The following is a 22,273-nucleotide window of genomic DNA, read 5'->3' as shown; positions in this document are numbered from 1 at the left end:
TTCTGAGACAGGTGAAGAGGAACAAAATCATACTTGAACATTTTTCCTAGTGTCAAAACTATATGGGACAAGGAAGCTACTTTTGCTGTGGTGTACATGACTGCAGTCTCTCAGCTAAGGATGATGGACATAAAAGGTTTATGTAACAACCTCTTGCACCTCCCTGCCCAATAACCATCCAGACAGAAAGCCACAAAAGAGAATTATTAAAAATTGTAGCAAAGTGTAGCTCTCCACAATCAATGACTTCTGGTGAGGTGGTAGGCATGGAAGAACTCAGTTTTGTTTAAGGGGCTGACCACCTGGAGTTTAAAACCATGTCCCGATGAGTACATGGGCAACACAAATTAGTCTTGTTTTCTCCTTTTCCTCTTCTCCTCCTCCTCCTCCTCCTCTTCCTTCTCCTCCTTTTCCTCTTCCTCTTCCTTCTCCTCCTCCTTCTCCTCCTCCTTTACTTGTGGGGTGGAGGAAGAAAGGTCATAAGAGTACAGGGATGAAATTTTGAGAGGTGGGAAATATCTCTGATTAGTATTCATGATGTGAAATTCCCAAATAATCAATAAAAATATTATGTAAAAAAAGAGAACCAAAAGGGCAATTCACATTTCCAAGCTTCAAACCTAACTTCACGCCAGCTCACCATGTAGCTTGATTTATGATAAATTCTAAGGCAGGCCACTGGGTAAGGGGCAAAGGTAGGCAATAGAACCCTGAATATAGTATGCATAAAGATTCATATTAATGTTGTTATTATGTCTCACAAACGTCTAAACTGTTTATTATTGACAATATTAACTTCAAATATCTGATAAATGCAGGAAATGTTAAGTAACGTAAAACATTTTAATGAGTTTTCATTGACTTCAATTTGTAAATTATAGTAATGGAGCAATGAAAAGCATTTCTTGCTGGATACACTAAAAACAACACTGTGTGTATGTGTGTGTGCTTATGTATATGCCTGTGTGTTTGTGTGTATCTGTATGTGCAGCTTATACAGTTATATTTATAGACTCTAAAATATTATCATTGAATGCTGTGCACAACTCTGTAAATATTAACATATTTAGTTCTAAAGTTAAATGCCTTGTTGTGTTTAATAAAACACATAGTAGGGACTGTTGTTTGGAATGAGGTTTTAGCTTGTCTTCGAGATGTGAGAGAGATCTCACATACTCCACATTACCTCAGCCCTACGGGAGGGCTGCTGTCCCAGGCTGAATGGGCAGTGGTTTGCATGAAGTCTGTTTTCTTCTCTTTTCCTTCTACATGAGAATTCCATCCAAACCACTTTCTGATATTAAAGTCCTTTCTTTGATCTGAATAAATATTTTCTCTTCAGGCAGGTCATGTTGTAGTTTGTTTAACAGAATAAAGGCTATGGGCTAGACAAGTGGCCATCATTCCCCAGGGCAGGTGAGCACTGTTATTTCAGCCATAAAGTCTCCCTTATTAAAATGTCTGTCACCAGAGCTTTAGAAGCAGCTGACCTTGTAACAAAGGGGGCTGTAAAACTAAAGCCTTGTTCCTATTCTACATTAGGGACCAAGAAATCCCCAGCTCCCTTGCTTTAGGCTCAGTGAGTGGCCAACACAGAAGAGACAGAAAACAATGGGAAACTGAATGGGAAGCTGGCCTTTACAATATGGATCTTCCATCCTATTTATGAGAAACTGATGCATCCCTAAAGCAACCTTTCTATTCCAGGGGTTGCTTGGGCATTACAAAGGTAAATGTGTCTGGGAAGCTTCCAAAATTGCCTCCAAGATAAACTCTGTACCTATTCAGATGCAAATGATGCCCATCACTTGCTTCACCTTCTCTGGTTTAATTCATGTCACCAATTCTTTGTTGGATAGACCCCACCCTTGCTCACACATGGGGGTTGATGTCCTTTGCTCTCTCTGGATCTAGAACCAAAATCTTGCCATCAGTCATCAGGATGATCTTTGCCCATGTGAGCACTTCAGATGGGAGTTTAGTGCTGTGCCAAGAGGCTAGGCAAGTAAGCAGACATACCATGTTGGAGCTGCAGCTTTAATAGATATGAAGAGACACAATGTGGGCCAAGAGCTTAAACTCTCCAACCTCAGTCTCACCACCCGCTAAGTGCACATAATGGTGCTTCATAAGCTACTGTGACAACAAAAGAAAACAATACATGTACAATATATGATTACCATTCTGGCTTTTCAGGAGCATTTGATAAATAGTACGCAGGGTCTTCTCATTGACAGGTTGCTGCCATATGTTCTGTTCACTCTATAGAGCTATTAGTGTTTTCTGCTGTTTTCTTCCTTCAAATGCTCACAGGTTGATCTTTACCTGGTATTTAGTGGGAAAGATATAATTGTTTTATACAGTTAATAGTTCCAAAGACATGCTGAAAACATAGGTATCACACTGGCATAATACAGTAATAACATGGCGCTAAAAAGCAATTGAACAGAAGATCAGATACATACATTAAAAGATCTCCATACAGGAATGGGGTTGGTGGCTGTCTGAAAGCCATTCGATTGTCTAGCAGTATGTTTCTGTAGTTTCTAGGCTTTGGCACCCTTGGTCTGATGTCATTTTAGTTTTTTTCTCTTGTGGGAATTGCACACTACTGATTGGGTAACTTGTACAATTTATGTGGCTCATAATTGTGGCCCCTGAGAAGTTCAAGGACATGGTGCCTATTTAACACACTGTGTCATTGACACATGACAGAATATAAAGGTACGAGTGTAAGTGAGCAACATGACCCTGCTTCTTTGAGAATTCATTCATTCCAGAGAGACTCATTTTCATCCATTTAGGAAGGTGGGGCTAATTAGTAGATTCTTGCCAGGCCTTACCTACCAACACTACCATTTTCTAACAAGCACGTTGGAAAGCTCATTCAAAACAAGCAGCATTCTTTATGAAGCAACAGCTACTTACTGTAAAAGTGACTGATGTGTGTTTTATATCCCCATCAAACCACAAGTCATGTTATTTATGCATTAATTGAAAGATCTGATTGCCTGAGATCAGTGAGAGTCTAGAAGTAAGAGAATCAAATTCAAGGAAACCATGGCTAGCCTCGGTCTATGGTAGGAGAAAGGTACAATGAGTTGGTATGGACATCTCTGCAATCTTTGTGAGTTTTCCTTTGCTTTTCCTGTTTTCTGGAAAGATGAAGCTCTAAATCCTGACATCTAGATCTTCTACATTCTGTTTTTGAAACATCAAAAACTACTAGGAAACCATAGAAATGTCTTTTACATTCTAATCTTGGGAAGATGATTACACATCCCACTTCTGCCTAATATGTACCTTCTTCTATCCTCTACTGTTGGGGATTGAACCAAGGGCCTGTACACCTGAGGCAACTTCTCTGTCACTAAGCTTCATCCACAGACCTCTTTTTGACTTGAGATAGAATCTTACTCAATTGATCAGGCTGATCTTGAACTCATTTCTGAAGCTGAGGAGGGTCTTAAACCTGGATCCTTTTTTCCCAGCCTCCTGAGCAGCTGGGATGCAGGCAAGTATTTCTAAGCCTGGCTGCGTAAATGTCCCTTAAGTTACATGTATCTTCTCTCCACTCAGGCAGATGTAAGGCACCTTTAGAGGCTTAGATACTGGGTTGTTCCATACTTGAAAGAGCTAAATTTCTTCCCAAAGTGCTTCAGTAACTATGCCTTCTCCCCGACATTGCCATCCAAGACAAAGAAGTTTCCATCCTGTTCTTAGTTACCTAGATTCCAATTGTCAAGAGAATTGAGGAGGGAGTGGATTGACACAATCAAGGCAGCTGGCCACTATTCCAGTACTTACCCAATAACTTTTCTTCTCGTGGGGAAGGAGTAAAAGGAAGGAGGAATAGGAATTTGGGTAGAGTAGCACCATTGTATTTAGTAAATCATTAAATTATGAGTAATTTTAATATAATCAAGTGTAGCAACATTATACCTTATGGCTTTTTAAGAATCCATTATATTTTTGTCATCACAGGGTGAAAATAGTGCCTAGAATTTCATTCTGTATATTTTAATTTTACTTATCTTTAGAGGGATTACAGAGAATCCCATAGATCAAGGAGCGATCCCTGTAACATAGCATGCGGATGTTTCCATTCTTACAGAGTTCATAATTCTACTCATGGTAAAATGTGGAAATTCTACCTTAAGGAGAAAGACATCTGCCTCAATTACTGACAGACCTTGAAACAGCCTCTGGACAGTACCATGAAGCCTGCTCCGAGCTCTCTTCTTCTGTCAGCAGAGAGCTGACTCAGATAAGATTCATCCACAATTAAATTAGACTTTTGAGAGAAATGTCAGGCTGGAGGGAGTGCCACCTGTACTCATCACAGATTGCACCTGAGGAAATTCTTATCCAGAAGGGACATGGATTATCATGATCACAACGAACTCTGCATATATTAGACACCATCAGCATCTAGTGTGCTCAGCGGTGAGATTGGCCCTACACCTGTCTGTCATTTGCTCCCTTAAAGTATGTACAGTTTCATAACATGCATCGTTCATCACGAGAGTTTTATTTTTTGTTGACTTACTTTGGGACCTAACCATTCATTTTTGTTTAAAATAATCAGGGACATGTCTCCTTCACATCCACATGTACTGAATGCTTCTAAAATATCTCAAATTATTTCAAATTGAAGGTTCTACTCTTTGGCTTCTCATTTAAGTTAACTGGTTTATTGTGCCTTTTTTTCTAAGTTAAATCAGTTTGATGATGGACAGAAGATATTGTATTACAGTTATTGTAAGTTTCCATGGGGTTCTGTAATTCTTGAAATTACATATTCTGTAATAACTGCTCACTCTTATCCTCTTCTAAAAGAAAAATTAAGGCTTTGCCTACAAGCTCAGATGTTCTGGGAGATGTAAGTACATAAGTGTACACAAAATGTTTAAAAGCACCATCCTGAAGAAGAATTTGTATATATGTTTGTATATAAACCTATTAAAATATAATAGTAGATAAAACATACAAAACATCAAAATGGCCATATTATCCTCTTTTATAGAGGATATAGTATATAGAGTTTGGTAATGTTGAGTCAGCATATGTATGCTGACTTTTGTAAGTAAAGTTAATGGTCTTATGAAGAAAACAAGGGGGTATTATGTCAAACAGATGTCATCATCTAAAATGGAATGTGAAGGAGAAGTAGTTAAAAAATGAGTCATTTTAAATTTTCTCCTTAAATCAAAGCCTCAGGTTGATTGAGGAGTATGGTTACATATCCTAAATGTCTTTCATGTCATAAATTACACAAACAATTTATTTGGTTTGCTTCATGATTACTTAGCAAGAGATCAGTATTATGATGGCTCAGAAGAGAAGTGAAATTTTGTCATATTTTTTTAAAAAACTAGAATGAAATAACAAAAAAAACCCTATCTTATAATAAAACCAGACAATTTAATTAACAGATAATGTTTCTTGAGGATTTCTGAGAGACATACAGACTCTTAAGAAGCCCTTACAGAGTTTGCAAACCACGTGGATTTTATCTGGTCAATGAGCACGCTCCTTCAACTCCGAGAAAATCACTTTGAAATGCTGTATTATTGCAACCTCTTATTCTTAGTCTGGGACTTGTTCATATGCTGTACAGTATCATCTCAGCTCCCAGCACAGTCATTTTACACTCGAGGCCAAGATACTGCTCTGCAGTGCCCATGAGTCCTTTTCTTTCCATCTCTGACACTAGACACATCACCATTAGGTCTTTATATCACAAAGCAATAGGTTCAAGTGATGCAGCAAGCTAAAGAGCACCTCAGCTGTATTATCTATTATTATTTTTCAGTTTGCATACTTCTTGAATGCCTAGTATTTATTCTTGCAGAGTACATACATGTGCGTCAAAAGATTTTTGCTCAAATATATGCTCAATGATATTTGGTTTAAGTAACTTCTCACTAATCTTGCAGTTTGTAATGTGAATAACTGAAGGGTGACATTGTTGTCCAAGGGATGCTGAGAGATGACCTTTCTCTCTTTGATGTGGAATGTGGCAGTTCTTTCAAACAAACAATAGTGTATGAAGCCTGGTGGGTTCTTGAGGCTTAGACCTTGAAGTGTTTGGTACACAGACTTTTCTCTTTCTAAATTTATATCATTTACTCATGTCTCCTAGGATTTGCTAATAGCACACAGACATTGAAAAGCAAGCTTCTGAGCTTATATTTGTAATGTCTGAGTGACATTTGCTCAAAGTGGTCAAATCACTAGGGCTCCTTTCTGGAGTGAGGTGGGGAAAAAGAGGAAACGGGAGGCATGTTAAACAAAATAGAAATCTATTCTAAGGGAGCATTAAAATCTGCACCCCTTGGGAAATGAGTTTGGTAAAAGGTTAAACAAACCTGCTCTCACTCTTGCGGGAGCTTAAAATAAATTCCATCTCCATTCGTGTCAGCCTTCCTGTACAGCTGTCCCTAAACATCTGCTGTGGATTCGCCCCCTCACAGTTTACATATGCTTGTGTAAACTCTTTATTTGTAATACATAATTAGCAGTAAAGTGTATACTTGTGTTTTTAACTACATATACTCAGGGGTGGACTCAGAAGAAAACTCTTTAACTTTGTCAAATGAGTCTATGAGGCGAAAAGCTTGCCAGAGCAACAATCCCACTTCCTTCTCAGCAGCTGTTGATCATAAGGGTTGTTTTCATGTGTTTAGGTTATTGTAGCTTTGGGTAGAATTGTGGAGTTTTTCCGCGGACCTCCATCCGGGACACAGCTTGACGGTCTCTGGCCTGTGAACTAAACTGCAGAATTAAATCAGCCTCCAGGGCTATGGATAAGTGTGACTGCCCAGAGACTTGGAGGCTACAGTCTTCATAGACATGCAGAGAAAATTAAGCAAACCTCTGGAGACACAACCTTGTGATGACCTGGAAAGATCAATCTTCCAAGGTCTTGATTTTGTTGGCAGAATAAATGCTTCTGTAAAGATCGAGATCCAACTGAGGTTGGGCAAGGACTACAGAATGCTAGTTGTGGGGAGCAAACGGGGATTCTAACTGTCAGGGTGACTGATGGTCTTGCTGCATGTGAATGCTTTGTGGAGAAATGAGGTCAAATGGTCTACCAGCAGCAGCAGGAGGTTCTTTTATTCTCTGCTGTGAGCAGGGAGTACAGAACCCATCAGGTTAACTTGCTGGAGACGGCAAGCATCTCATCAGTAACAAAAGGGAGCCCCATTCAAAGCACCACACTCCCAGAACTGACCATCTTCAGGAAACCTCTCGGTGATGGCATACTCTTTATCAAGGGAAATGTGGTTTCTCCATGGTTCAATCTGTCCTTCTCAATTCATGGCACCACTTCCTCTAATCATGTGTTTCTGGCCTGTATACTTAGCTTTGGGGGCTAGCCCATTATGGGCTCCATAATGTTATCTGTGTCCTACTTCCCTTGGCCAGCAACAAAAGGTTTATAAATATCACCCAATTCTTACAGAAAGTAAGTTTCCCAGGAGAAATTTGTTCTTAAATTAATAAAAACTGCTCTTATATTTACCTGAATTATGAATTATGAGACACTATAAATGTATTGAGTACTTACCTACCATGGGTAGAAAGTGTTCAGTTTGGATGAAAGTGACAGCCCTTGGAGAGAGACTCATTCTTTGTGTAATTTATAGTTAAGTTGGATAATACTAACAGCTTAATTAAGATAATGTTCAGAATGATAGCAAGTACTACAAAGAAATTATTTGGAGGGTATACAATAGGGGTGTCATAGCTAGTCCTGAGAGGCAGAGAAACTTGCCTGTGATTTCAGGGTACCTGAGTTTTCATGGTGGAAACGTGGAAAAAGGAAGAGAAGTAAACTCAGAAAGATGTGAAACACACCAACAAAACCAGTTTGAACTGTTTGAAATAGTTCCCAAGACTAGGAAAAGAGTTCCTGCAACCCTCTCAGCAACATAGACAGCTTTGGACTTTGTTGTTCTGGAAGCTTCTAAAAGGTTTTGAGAGGAGGCCAGCTGACCTAGTAGTTGAGATATCCTTAGGGTTAGGCCTGTGACCAACTGGGAATAGCAGAAATGATTTAGAGGGGTTAGGCAGATACATAGGCTAGTGAGAGTGTTGAAGATGATGGCTGCTGCTCTCCTTTGGCCTGGCACCATAATATTTTCCTTCTTGTTCTGCCTGAGGTTTGATCTGCTCCACCCTAGGGCCTGGCTTTGAACTTGTGTTCTTCTTTCATTTACTTCATAAATCGCTACATTAGAATACATTCCCATACCTGGCTTTTATTTTCAAAAATGATATCAGGAGTGGGAAGAAGAAAAACAAGGTATTCTTGGGTAACTGAAGTTTTGTTGTTGTTGTTGTTGATGATGATGATGATGATGATGATTGTGTTTGGGACACAATGCTAAATCATTCACTCGGTTCTTGAGCAGTGAGGATTGTTTTCAACAACAGCAGAACCCATCAGTCACCAGGAGCTTTGATGTGGAGGATGGGAAAGAACCCAAAATTACATTTGGCCTTTTACTGAAGCACATTTGTCAGCGATAACAAGATGAGACCATTTTGATGTACCTGCATAATCAGCAGGTTTCTAGATGCTGTTTCTATGTCCACATACAAGCTGGTTTAACCCTGGGAACATTTCTTTGTGTATATCTCTAATTAATCCCCCTTGCTTCTGGTTATTGAGATCAACTTGCCCACAGTGCTCTCATCTTTCTGTGTGTTAAGCTGTTTGGTCATCTCTCCCATGTCTCATTTCACACAGAAATAGTCTTCTCCATGTCCTGATATGTTATTTCTTAGTTCCTCCCTATCCACCCCTTCTCAACCCTCACAGGGCCACATAAATCTTGGCATCATGTTATAGAATCTCTTGTGTCATTGGATTAATTTAACAATGACTTCATGTTGTTTATCTACCATAGGAGACCTATGCTTTGCATTATATTCTGGTGTAAACATTTGGCTAAATGGACAAGTATATTCAAGCAAGACCACTTGCGTCTGTGGTCGCCTCTGTCCAGGAGGAGACCTGGTCCATGTGTAACTCTGGAAAGATTCAAAATTGAGTTACTATTATCAAATCCTCTACAACTTTAGGCTGCCAGTCAGTTATTACATCTCTGATGATAGTTCTTCTAGAAAGGGACACACAACACCCCCTTTCTTCACTTGGGCCTGATAAACACATGCTCCTATCTCCTTTCCTCCAGCCCCTCAGAACTTCCTTTCTTCATAGGAAAGAAGGCCCTGCTGGGTACCAGTTCCCCTCATATTCCTGTTCCTGATTCCCAATATTACTGATCACATAGTCTTTCCCTCAAACAAGGACCAGTTCTTTCAGGGAGTGGCAGTTGGAATGGGTTTTCAAAGACATGCAGACTTTATGAAGAGTAGCAGTGACAGAATGGAACAGCAATATCCACTGTGTCAGAATCTGGGTATTACCAAAGAACACCCTCCATCTCAGCTGCATTTGCCCCTACAACTACTGAAATTAATACTATTTTAAAAAATGGTCGTTCTATTACAACACGTTGGCTCCTCTCTATTAGACAGTTATCACAAAGTAAATGGTGGCATTGTGTAAGCATTTGTTTGGCTTGTTGTCTTAAACTTGAGTCTAAGAGAATGCTAAGATGTTTACCCTTTGCTTTCTGTGTGAGAGGCTGCCAAAGGAAACCCGAAAGTGGATTTTTTTTTCTGAACCTTTTTCTCAGATAGCCAAGCACAGGAACAAATGATATTTTCTCTATACATGTTTTTCTACTATGATGAATTTCTTTCTCCAGAAGGAGAAGTCTTTTCTAAAAGCCTTGAACAAGATGCTAATCTTTACTTCTGATAACCCCAGGGTTGAATTACCCCTGAATTTGAAGAATTTACTGAAGAAATGTTACTTGACATTAACCAGTGTTCTATGGAAACATTTCCTGCAACTGGTGAGAACAAAAGGAGAGTAATCATAACCCGGGCCTGTGTGACCACTTTCTTCTGAACGAACCAGAATGATTCATGCTTAATACTGACTGGCTTTATCTGGGAGGTCACTCTGAGGCAACAAAATGTTTTACAATAATGGCAGCAAGTTAGAATTTACATTATTAATAAGAAAATGATAAAGTCTTTGGATAGTTGGCAAAATCAACTGCGGGCTTTGGGATTTCTCTCTTCATGTTATACAGTGTAAGGAGTGATGCAATCCTAGGGAATTGCATATTCTAGTTCTTAGCACAGTTCTCAGGTGGGCACTTGAGAGAGCCAAGTGGAGAAAATAGAAAACTGGCATTTTGTTTAACATCTCCAAGTAATTGAGCATAATTTTGACTTGGCTTTTGGCTGAGTAAAAATAGATAATTTTGAGATTAATGGGTTCTTCACCAAGCTGCTTCTTCTATGTCATCTGGAAGAATAGTGTATATTCGGTGCTTGCTACCTGATCATGGGATTAGAACAAAGAAATCATTAGAACCATGGAGCTAACGTGGTGGGAATGAGTACTGGTGCAGTTTCTTGGGACATAATGCTAAGGTTAGTGAAAATTAGAACTTGAGAACTCATCCAGCATAGAAGCCTAAAGAATAAAACCTTCAACCTTCTATGCCACCCAGAGCTCTCCATCCATCACTCCTTCCCCAGCTGTGCTCTACAACACTCTGCTGTCCACACTGCAGGTGTGTGTGTGTGTGTGTGTGTGTGTGTGAATCATAATTCACATGGTATATGTTTACAGTACATAAAATAACTAGTCATGTAAACCAATGTTTGATCACTGAGGGATTGTGTCCACTAAAATACAATGCTCTTATAAGGTTAGAATGGTACTAACCAATTCCTGTCACCTGGCAACATTGCAGTTATCATAGGCTGTGGTGACTCAGGGATAAGCAGACATGCCCTGCAAGAGGGGTTAAAGGATAGCACAGGCTGATATGAAGCATAAGAGAGTTGGGGGGTGTTGTTAGTAAGTGTCTGTGATCCCGTGCTATGCATTTGCTGTCACAGTTAGAGGGGTGCTAATAAATGTCCATGATTCTGGGCTATGTATTTGCTGTTCTGTACTTTTTGTTATTGCTTTAGAATATACTCTACTACTTATAAAGTGTGCAGCTGAGCAGCACACCCTGTGAGCCAGCAACATCCTTAGGTGCCACATCTCATGACTGTGTTTCTCAGAATACATCTCAGCTGAAGGGGTATGACTGTACTTACTGTGTACTGACTGTATGACATGGGACTTCTGGAGACCTCAGACTCTATAACCTGTAGCGTGCTTCATCCAGAGAGAGCAATGTAAGAGAATATTTCATATATGTCTAACAGCACTGGAAGAAAAAGTTTTATTTGGAGGCAACTTAAAGGCAGCAAAGAATTCTAATTTCAATCACTTTCTGTATTTCTTTGTAAAGTTTTTGAGACAGGATTTCACTGTGTACCCCTGACTGTCCTGGAACTCACTGTGTAATCCAGGCTGACCTCGAATTCACAGAGATCCACTTACTTGTCTCTGTCTACTTGAACGGTGGGACTAAAGGTCTGTGCTACTACTGCCTGACTTTAATTTAAATCTCTTTACTTATGCCCAGCCACTGTTTCCATAAGTTTTCTAAACAACATTGATGACTTATCTCATGTTCATTTTTAGTTTTTTTTTTATTTTAATATAATCACATCCCCCATACACATGCACACACATACTTCCTTAGTTTCCATGGTATCAGAAAGCATCATACAAATTCCTAGGAAATGGAAACAACCAGTAGTCCTACGTAGACGTGATGCGTGTAATTGGTAAAGACTGCATGGCAAGCTAAACCTGCGGAGACAGGAGTAGCAGGTTCACTTTGCTCTTCCCATTGGAGCTTGAAGTAGAATTCTGTTGCATCTAGACCAGTTCAGTTTCACTATATTAAATCTGTGCCTTTTTAAGACCCTTTGTCAGACTCTCAGAGAAGGTGAAAAGGTGGACCAGCATTTTCCCAAGCCTCTTTTAAAAACTAATACGTAAAAAAGATAATACTACCACTAAGGTGACCAAAGTTCAGCCTGCTGAGCAGAAGCTCTCCAAGTGGGCCTCATGGGACCGACCCCCTGGGAACTTGTTAGAACTTTAAATTTCTAGATCTACTGGCCCTAAGCCAATAGTCGGAAGCTCAGGAAAAGAGCCCAGTAATCTGCGTTCTGACAGACCAAGGAGAGCTCTGGTGTGCACTAGAAACTGCTGAGGTAGTTCAAAACTATGAGGCTAAAGTAAGTGCGTGTAAAGTAGACCTGCATGACAGACCTGAGAAGAGACGGCAGAGCATCATGGAGTCATGTTCACGCTGGCGATCTAAGGTCCCTTTCAGCCCCGTGACTGGGGAACCATATGATTCTCTCCATAGTATGAGAAAGTTGCTGTCTTTCTTTAGTGGTAAAACGACAGTGTTGAGCTAGTTCATTTTAAGACACTTTTGAATGTGACCTTCAGTGACTTTAAATTTAAATGGCTTTGGTTCTATATCATCATATGATCTGTGATAGCAATATCACATTAATGATTTGTGATCCAAGTAGCTACTATCATATCCAGTATGATATATATGAGGTATAAGACACTTTGTCAGGCTCCCAAAGAAGGTGAAAAGGTGGACCAGCGTTTTCCCAAGCCTGTTCTCGGTCCAGTATGTACTCTGAGTGACACTTTAAAAACTAATACATAAAAAAGATAATACTACCACTAAGGTGACCAAAGTATATCTAGGTGCTGTGTTTTTTGCTGATATATGTACACACACACATAACCATTCCTTTTCTTTTTAGGCAGTCTTTAGCATGAGGCATAAAATACAGCTTTATTCCCCCGTATGTTGTGCAGGACGTGTGTAACGGATTTCAGGAACCCAGAGTTCAGAGCAGTGCCAAGCAACCAAGAAACATTGAACAGGCTACTGAAGAGACAGAGATGAGCTGGTTTCCTGGAGCTTGTGACCACAAAGGGAGATTTAACTTGAATCCCTCTGAAATTAAGTACCAGGGCTGAGAGGAGCTCTCGAATACAACTGTCCTGTCCTGAGTTTGAAAGTTTATTACATGGGTGGAGGAATGCATAGCCAAGCTGTGGCGGGAGCCTGTGACTGATAATACCCACAGAGGATGCTTCTGGGATGCTGGCTTTACCACTAAAGTGAATCTGGGCTTTGTGAATGATAGTTTTCACATGAGAGACGTCCCTCACCAAAGGGCAAACCATTTTTGTTCACGATTTTCATTTTTTGTGTTATTGCTTCTGAATATCTTAGTAATTACAAAGTCAGTGAGTATTTATGGAATTTTATGTTGTTTGTTTATTCATTGAGATAGGCTTTTGCTCTACAGTGTAAATTGGCCTTAAGCTCTCTATGTAGTTCAGGCCAGCCTCCAAACAATATCCTTTTCTCCACCTTCCAAGTTTGGGATGATGTGTGCAACACTATACTCACCTACTGTTCAACATTGAGAGCAGCTGTAGGGTGTGTTATGAACTTGATTTTGTAAACAAGAAAACTGAGACTTAATACTCATAAAATCTGACTAAACTTTTTCTAATCATTGGGATAGGCTTTTGTGGTCACTAGTCTTCATTGACTTGGACCGGGGTGAGAAATCCTTTCCTTTGACTTGAGTGTGCCTTTTACTGTTGGAGAAGAAAGGAGTAGATCATGGATCGCCTCCAGTGACTCAGGAGTTCTATTCTCTAAAATTGACCTTAGTATATAGTGGCTGGTTAAACTTATATACTTACTCTACCAGAAGATGAATACTTTAGAGTTTTTAATTAATAGAAGAAACCAAAAAACTGTTAAGTTAAATAAATTGTTCATGTTTGCTCATCTAGTAATAGAGCTCAGTTTAAAACCCAGGTCATATGTCAAAGGGTATTTTCTGTAACTTAAAGAGCCTTTTGTTGGTGAAAACTTTGCCACAATGAATATCTGATTGGTGACTGGTCAGGTCGAAACAGGTAGAACAGCACACATCTTCCCCAAGAGAATCTGTAGGGGAAGATGCGTATGTGTTGACTTTTCTATATGTTCCACAGTTTTGTACAATGTACATTTTGAGATTTTCCTGGAAAACATACACTGTCAACATGTGTAACTCAGGACCAGAGAGGTCTTAAATAGAATATTTCTTCTTGTGGCTTGTTACTGTTTAGAGACAACCAAAAGAGGAGAGTTTTTAGGGTGCAGACAGCAATATGACCAGGTTATAAACTCATCCCAGAGTATTGACTTGGTCAAAGCTGCCCCAGTCAGTACTGACCCTGCCCCAAGGTCTCTAGCATTTATTCATCCCCTCTAAAGACAGAGCTGCATGCTCCATCAGAGTCCTACACTGAGACCCATGTTCCTAGTGAAAAAGCTGTCTGGGAGGCATGCCAGCACTCCCTCTGAAAGACAAATGCCTCCGAGATTGAGAACTCAGTGATCTCTGTAGAGATTGTATAAAAATATTGATTATGTTACTAAGTTGTAGAAAATGGGCTCTGGAGTTCAGAAATAGCTTCTTTCTTCAAAATAATCCAGAAGCTGTAGAATAAATCAATGCACAGGGCATTGAAGACATCATAGCTATCATCGCTACACAAACAGCTTTGGATTCCATTTGGAATGGCCAATACCTTTCTGAAAGTAATAGAAACTGTTATCTTGGCATGGTAAAACAGAAGCTAGGGTTTTCTTGTAGTGTTTACACTGCAATTGGACCAACTTTGTAGCTTTTAACACTCTTGTCTTTCTCAAACCTTCGAGGAAGACTGCCAGGCAGCATTTGTGCCAGTTGCAGCTTTAGTTTTCTTTTCTCAAAACCACATATAAAACTGTCATATGAGATATTGTGGGTTTGACAGCTGAAGCTGACAAAAATACTCTTGCTTAGTGGGTTTCTTTTTTGCTTTGTTTTGTTTTTACGTTAAGACCACTCGTTCTCATTGACAAGAGAGGAAAAGTAGCAGTGAGGTTGCTGAAAGAACAGCTCAATTTTGGAAAGCATCAATTTTGATTAGTTAATTTGAACAGTCGGTTTCACATCTTGACAACATTCTTTGCTTTGGAGGATTCATACAGGTGCGTTGTACAGGTGACCAGCCCTGGGACATACAGAGGATCACTTAAAAGTAATTGTCTGCTCCGAGGAAGGACTATACCAGAGAAGTAACCAGGGTGGTCATGGTGAGGTTGAAGGCAGCACCTCCACTGGTTTTAATCATCTTCAGAGAATGACAAGAAGGTCCATCTATGTACACAGAATATCATTAAAGCTTCTGCAGATTTCAGTGTGTGATTGCTAGAGACAAGGCTACCACACTCAGAATTTAGGTGTGTGTACAACACAAAATACAAGTCAAGATACCTCTGAAATGCCCAGGAGCCAAACAGTCTGCTTCTTGAAACTTACTGACTAGCCTTGCTGGCTGCCACACTCCTGGCCTTATTCCTGACTCTCTGAGTAAGGGCACAGCTCTTGTTTATGTTCTTAGCCTATGAGACATTTCCTGATGACAATCAGAGACACTGCATGTAAAATTAAAAACTTAACTATTTTTTTATAAAAACTAAAAAAAATAGTTCTTTCTGCTTCTCACTATTGTGGTCTGTGTTGCCTAGGATACTGAGATCTCTGTATTGAACTTGCTCCCAGCTATTCAGCATTTTCTAGACCTCTCAGTTGGCAACAGTAGCAAGGCAGCAGTATCTCAACAGGAAACCAGTCTGTGTAGACCCAGAGTTTTGCCTCATTGGAACCAAGCTGAAATGAAGTGGGAAAACCTAGTGATCTGGGAAGAAAGACTGAGTTCAAACTCATTCTCTGCCACTAGGTAAAGGAAGTTTGATGGTCTTACCTAAAACGAAGCAAAAAAAAAAAAAAAGCTAAAATAACAATATGTGCTTTGCCACTTTTGAATTTAAAATTATTTTATATGCTACAAAAATTATCTGTAATGCTTTAAAATGTTAAATTTTAGTTGGGTTTTTAATTTATCATAACACCAGTAATATGAAGCCAGAAAGTAGATGAAGAATTAGAGGTACTGGATGGGTCTATGCATTTTCATCAATAATCTTTACTGACTAGTTCAGTGGAAGTAAATCACGTCATCTATGTATCAAGATGATGGCTTATAGATGATGGTTTAGCAACAATGAAGGTGCAGTTGAAGAGCACACACACTAGATACATTAAAAAGCCAAGAATCAGAGGGTACGCTGGGCCACATCTACCTGGCAACACTGAGTGGATCAGAGGCTCAACCAAATAGGCTAACTTATTTAGAGTCCATTTCCTAATATGTGATCAGGTAAAATGGTACCTATTGTTCAGTATTAAACGCAGAACAGTGGGAGACTCGAGAGAATGATCAATGGTTAAGATCATTTGCTATTCATGTAGAGGACCTGCATCACACAGCTCACTACTATCTGCAACTTCAGTTTCAAAGAATTGGCCATCTTAGCCTCCAGGGTCACCTGTCCTCCTGTGCACATACATGTAAACACACATACCTACACATAATGAAAACTAATAAGCATAAGTGTTTCTTAACATATAGCACAGTGAGATCATCTTGCACCCTGCATCTTGCATTCACATTTCTATTTTGGCACATCCTGTAGGAGACTGTCAGGGACCTAACAGTGCTACTTGAAAGAATAGCTCATTCTTAGGGACTCTGAAAATACAAGCATCAAGATAACCTGATTTGGCTGCTCCTTATAAATGGCTTCTTCCCACAAGTATTTGACATAGCTCACTGGTTAAAAAGAGGAAAATAATTTTGTCTTTTAATCTGGATAGTCAAAAAACTATGGAGACTGATAAAATTTGGTATTCACTGATGAAAGTAGCTGGAGGTAACTCTCGTGATTCCTTACATACTTTTGGGAAAGTGCTGTCACCCTCCTTCTGTGATGTATTGTCACTGAGCAATGTTGCTTAGATGATGCAGAGCCTTGACAGACTGTCGCCTGTGCTCATCAGACTAAACCTTATTCCTCCTCTTGACACTCAACTGTCCACTCATTTTGATCAGATTTTCAGTAAAGAGAATAGAAGACAGTGACACCTTCAAGCAGATCTTTACAAGATTATAATTGTATAAAAGACATTAGGTAACCATTGGGGAGCCACATTCAATGACAGAGGTAGGAAGTGAAATGATCTTTGCTTTTGTTTTTTGTTTTTTTGTTTTATTTATTTATTTATTTTTTCGAGACAGGGTTTCTTTGTATATCATTGGCTGTCCTGGAACTCACTCTGTAGACCAGGCTGGCCTCGAACTCAGAAATCCACCTGTCTCTGCCTCCCAAGTGCTGGGATTAAAGTCATGCACCACCACTGCTCGGCGTGAAATGATCTTTGAATACCCCACAGAGTCTAATTTTAAAGCTGAAGATGCAACTGTCTGAGTCAATATTTAATTAAAATACTCTCAGATGCATCCTGGGCACCTCATCTTACCTTAGCTCTTCATCTTTATGTATCTGAAAGTATACACCTCTTCCCATCATTTACATTGCTATATCATAGTTTTAACAATGTACTCTAAATTATTTAACTTTCTATTGATAGTCTCTTAGTGTCTTTAGAGTTTTTCTTTTGAAACTTGGAACTATGCTGTAATGATATATCTAACAAACTTTCTCATATAGTTGTATAAAAGGCTACTGTAGGTTAAAGTTAAATGCATTTAAGGTCTCCAATTACACATTTCTAAGTTAACCTCTAACATATAAATTTGGTGCCCCAAACCAATCCCGACAGTAATGGGAAAGTGTCACTTAAGGAAGTTCAATCAAGATAAGGTTAAATTCTAATGACTTTGAGTACTTTCTAGTAGCAGTAAATGTTATAATTTTTGTATTGATGCTTTAATGAAAAGATTTTCAGCCTTCAAAACGCACTTTTTTTCACTTTCTTCTGAATTAATCTATATCTTTTCTCTGTATTTCCTTCCAGGACGGACATGTGATGAGTGTGACTATGGGACACTGTATGGGCACAAGACCTTCTTCTTGCCTCATCCTCCTGCTCCTGAAACTGTTTGCCACTGTCTCCCAGGGGCTGCCAGGGACAGCACCTCTGGGCTTCCACTTCACACATGCCACCTATAATGCTACAGTGTATGAGAACTCGGCAGCGCGGACCTATGTCAACAGCCAGAGCAGAATGGGCATAACCTTAATAGACCTGTCCTGGGATATCAAGTACAGAATAGTGTCTGGTGATGAGGAAGGATTTTTCAAAGCTGAGGAGGTCATCATTGCAGATTTCTGCTTTCTCAGGATAAGAACTAAAGGTGGTAATTCTGCCATATTGAACAGAGAAATCCAAGACAATTATTTATTAATCGTGAAAGGTTCAGTCAGAGGAGAAGACTTGGAAGCATGGACCAAAGTGAGCATCCAGGTTTTAGACATGAATGACTTGAGGCCTCTTTTTTCACCTACCACCTATTCCGTCACCATTGCAGAAAGCACACCCCTCAGGACTAGTGTTGCCCAGGTTACGGCTACAGATGCAGACATCGGTTCCAATGGAGAATTCTACTACTACTTCAAAAACAAAGTTGATCTTTTCTCAGTTCACCCTACAAGTGGTGTTATCTCTTTAAGTGGACGACTAAATTATGATGAAAAGAACAGATACGATCTAGAAATCTTAGCAGTGGACCGGGGAATGAAACTCTATGGCAATAATGGAGTGAGCAGTACTGCAAAGCTTTATGTTCACATTGAACGCATAAATGAACATGCTCCAATTATTCATGTGGTCACTCACACCCCTTTCTCACTGGACAAGGAGCCAACATATGCAGTAGTGACAGTTGATGACCTGGATGAGGGGGCCAATGGAGAGATTGAATCTGTTTCTATTGTGGATGGAGATCCTTTAGAGCAGTTCTTCCTGGCTAAAGAAGGAAAGTGGATGAATGAGTATAAAGTCAAGGAGAGAAGGCAGGTGGACTGGGAAAGCTTCTCCTATGGCTATAACCTCACTCTTCAAGCAAAAGACAAAGGGTCACCTCAGAAGTTTTCAGAATTAAAGACAGTCCACATTACCAACCCCAGGAGAGACAACATCCCAGTGAGGTTTGAAAAAGATGTCTATGAAGTCAGTATAAGTGAATTTTCCCCTCCTGGTGTCATGGTGGCCATAGTCAAGGTAAATCCTGAGCCACTGGATGTGGAATACAAACTATTGCCTGGTAAGGATGCAGAGTACTTCAAAATTAATCCTCGGTCAGGTCTGATTGTAACAGCACAGCCCTTGAATACAGTGAAGAAGGAAGTTTATAAGCTGGAAGTGTCAGACAAGGAAGGAGAAGCAAAAGCCCAAGTCACCATTGGGATTGAAGATGCCAATGACCACACCCCAGAATTCCAGGAGACACTGTATGAGACTTTTGTGAATGAGAGTGTTCCTGTTGGTACAAATGTTCTGACTGTGTCCGCCTCTGATAAGGATAAAGGGGAAAATGGCTACATCACCTACAGCATCGCCAGCCTGAACCCTTTACCATTTGCCATTAATCAATTCACAGGGGTGATCAGCACAACTGAAGAGTTAGATTTTGAATCCTCCCCAGAGACATATAGATTCATTGTGAGAGCCTCTGACTGGGGCTCCCCATACCGCCATGAAAGTGAAGTGAATGTGACCATTCGGGTGGGAAATGTCAATGACAACAGCCCTCTCTTTGAAAAAGTGGCTTGCCAGGGAGTTATTTCATATGACTTTCCTGTTGGGGGTCACATCACAGCCATCTCTGCTATTGATATTGATGAACTTGAACTTGTAAAGTACAAAATCATTTCTGGAAATGAACTTGGATTTTTTTATTTAAACCCAGACTCTGGTGTTTTGCAGCTTAAGAAGTCACTGATGAATTCTGGCATTAAAAATGGCAATTTTGCCCTCAGAATCACAGCTACTGATGGTGAGAACTTCGCAGACCCCATGGCCATTAACATCTCAGTCCTCCATGGGAAAGTGTCTTCAAAGAGCTTCAGTTGCAGAGAAACTCGTGTGGCTCAGAAATTGGCAGAGAAACTACTCATTAAAGCAAAAGCTAATGGGAAACTGAATCTAGAAGATGGATTCCTTGACTTTTATTCAATTAATAGGCAAGGACCGCATTTTGACAAGTCTTTTCCCTCTGATGTGGCTGTAAAGGAGGATATGCCAGTTGGAACAAACATCCTGAAGATTAAAGCATATGATGCTGACTCTGGCTTCAATGGGAAAGTGCTATTTACAATATCAGATGGAAATACAGACAGCTGCTTTAATATTGATATGGAGACTGGACAACTTAAAGTCCTCATGCCCATGGACAGAGAGCATACTGACCTTTATGTCCTCAACATAACCATCTATGACCTTGGAAAGCCACAGAAATCATCCTGGCGATTGCTGACTGTCAATGTGGAGGATGCTAATGACAATAGCCCAATGTTTCTTCAGGATAGCTACTCAGTCAGCATTCTTGAAAGTTCAAGTATTGGCACGGAGATTATTCAAGTGGAAGCGAGAGACAATGACCTGGGTTCTAATGGTGAGGTAATGTACTCAGTCTTGACAGACACACACCAGTTTATCATCAATAGCTCAACTGGGATTGTTTATATAGCTGATCAATTGGACAGAGAATCCAAAGCCAACTATTCTTTGAAAATAGAAGCCAGGGACAAAGCAGAAAGTGGCCAGCAGCTGTTTTCTGTTGTCACTCTGAAGATCTTTCTGGATGATGTCAATGACTGCTCTCCAGCTTTTATCCCCAGTAGCTACAGCGTGAAGGTCCTTGAAGATCTTCCTGTTGGTACAGTCATTGCTTGGCTTGAGACTCAGGATCCTGACCTTGGAATGGGGGGTCAAGTACGTTACTCATTGGTCAATGATTATAATGGGAGATTTGAAATAGACAAAGCAAGTGGTGCCATCCGCTTGAGCAAAGAGCTAGACTATGAAAAGCAGCAATTCTACAACCTAACAGTCAGGGCCAAAGACAAAGGGAGGCCTGTCTCTCTGTCATCAGTTTCCTTTGTTGAGGTTGAGGTGGTTGATGTCAATGAAAACCTTCATACACCCTATTTCCCAGACTTTGCTGTTGTTGGATCTGTAAAAGAAAATTCACGGATTGGAACAAGCATCCTGCAGGTGACTGCCCATGATGAGGATTCTGGTAGGGATGGAGAGATCCAGTACTCCATCAGAGATGGCAGTGGTCTTGGGAGGTTCAACATAGATGATGAGAGTGGTAAGTTTGGTCTTTTGTGCTGAATGTGTACTTTTACCTTTTCTACTTAGCAGCATTGGAGAAGGTGTGAACCAGAGCATTGGAGCAGATGAGGAAGTCTCCATTTGAGTAGAAATGACACAGAGAATGAACCATGTCTTAGAATGACTTTGTTTCTAAGTAGATCAGTTTACACAGCCACAGCCACAGTCACAGTGCCCAGTGATTCTCCTATCTGCATTGTGTTGTTTTTCCTTGCTCAGCATGTCTGTTAGGAGGTTATCTTTGGAGAAGCAACATCATTGTTGCCCCTGGTGATTGTATTCCTGACCCTAGCCAAATGGATGGTCCTGATACAGTAATTGCATTTGAATTGGCTTAAAATTAGAAGTATGAAATTGATTTTTGAATGCATCTTATATATGAATCTTTCCTTTTATGGTAAAGCTTTGCTGTAGGGAATAGTTGCCTGGTCTTTCATGTTGAATCAGTACATCCAGCTCTTGATAAGTGAGTATTCATACTCTGTGTGCCTCATCAACACATGACCTAAAAGGCATTTCTATAAAAGAACAATCATGTCACAAATTCTATTTATGAAGAGTTGTTTGTAAAACCTTTGTGAATGTTAATAGTTTACTTTTATCTTTTTTCTTTTGTTGAAAATGGGATTTTTAAAATATATCTTAATTATAGGATTTTTCTTTCTTCTCCTCCAGGTTCTCCCCACCCCACTACCTCCCCACCTCCCCACCCATCTGAATCTACACCCTTTCTATCTCTCATTAGAAAATAGTCAGGATGGAGAGATGGATCAGCAGTTAAGAACACCGACTGCTCTTCCAGAGGTCCTGAGTTCAATTCCCAGCAACGACATGGTAGCTCAAAACCACCTGAAATTGTATCTGATGCCCTCTTCTGGTATGTCAGAAGAGAGCAATGGTGTACTCCTATACATAAAATAAATAAATAAATCTTTAGAAAATTAACAATCTTCTAAGAAATAATAATAAAATAAAA

At 39.9% G+C, this 22,273-nt stretch overlaps 1 protein-coding gene across 11 annotated transcripts in view; it reads left to right on the top strand.

The window, feature by feature from the left end:
- Positions 1–22,273, top strand: part of Fat3 (FAT atypical cadherin 3) — a 591,431-nt gene that overhangs the window by 92,129 nt on the left and 477,029 nt on the right. For all 11 annotated transcript variants that reach the window (XM_031346174.1, XM_031346182.1, XM_031346176.1 and 8 more), the window contains exon 2: positions 17,974–21,274. In XM_031346174.1, the coding sequence (XP_031202034.1) occupies positions 17,974–21,274 (3,301 nt within the window). The remainder of the gene's footprint in view (positions 1–17,973; positions 21,275–22,273) is intronic.

The sequence above is a fragment of the Mastomys coucha genome, unplaced genomic scaffold (genome assembly GCF_008632895.1).
Source record: "Mastomys coucha isolate ucsf_1 unplaced genomic scaffold, UCSF_Mcou_1 pScaffold23, whole genome shotgun sequence".
Taxonomy (NCBI): domain Eukaryota; kingdom Metazoa; phylum Chordata; class Mammalia; order Rodentia; family Muridae; genus Mastomys; species Mastomys coucha.
The sequence above is the reverse complement of the archived record's forward strand: the minus strand, read 5'-3'. Positions and strand labels throughout refer to the sequence as shown.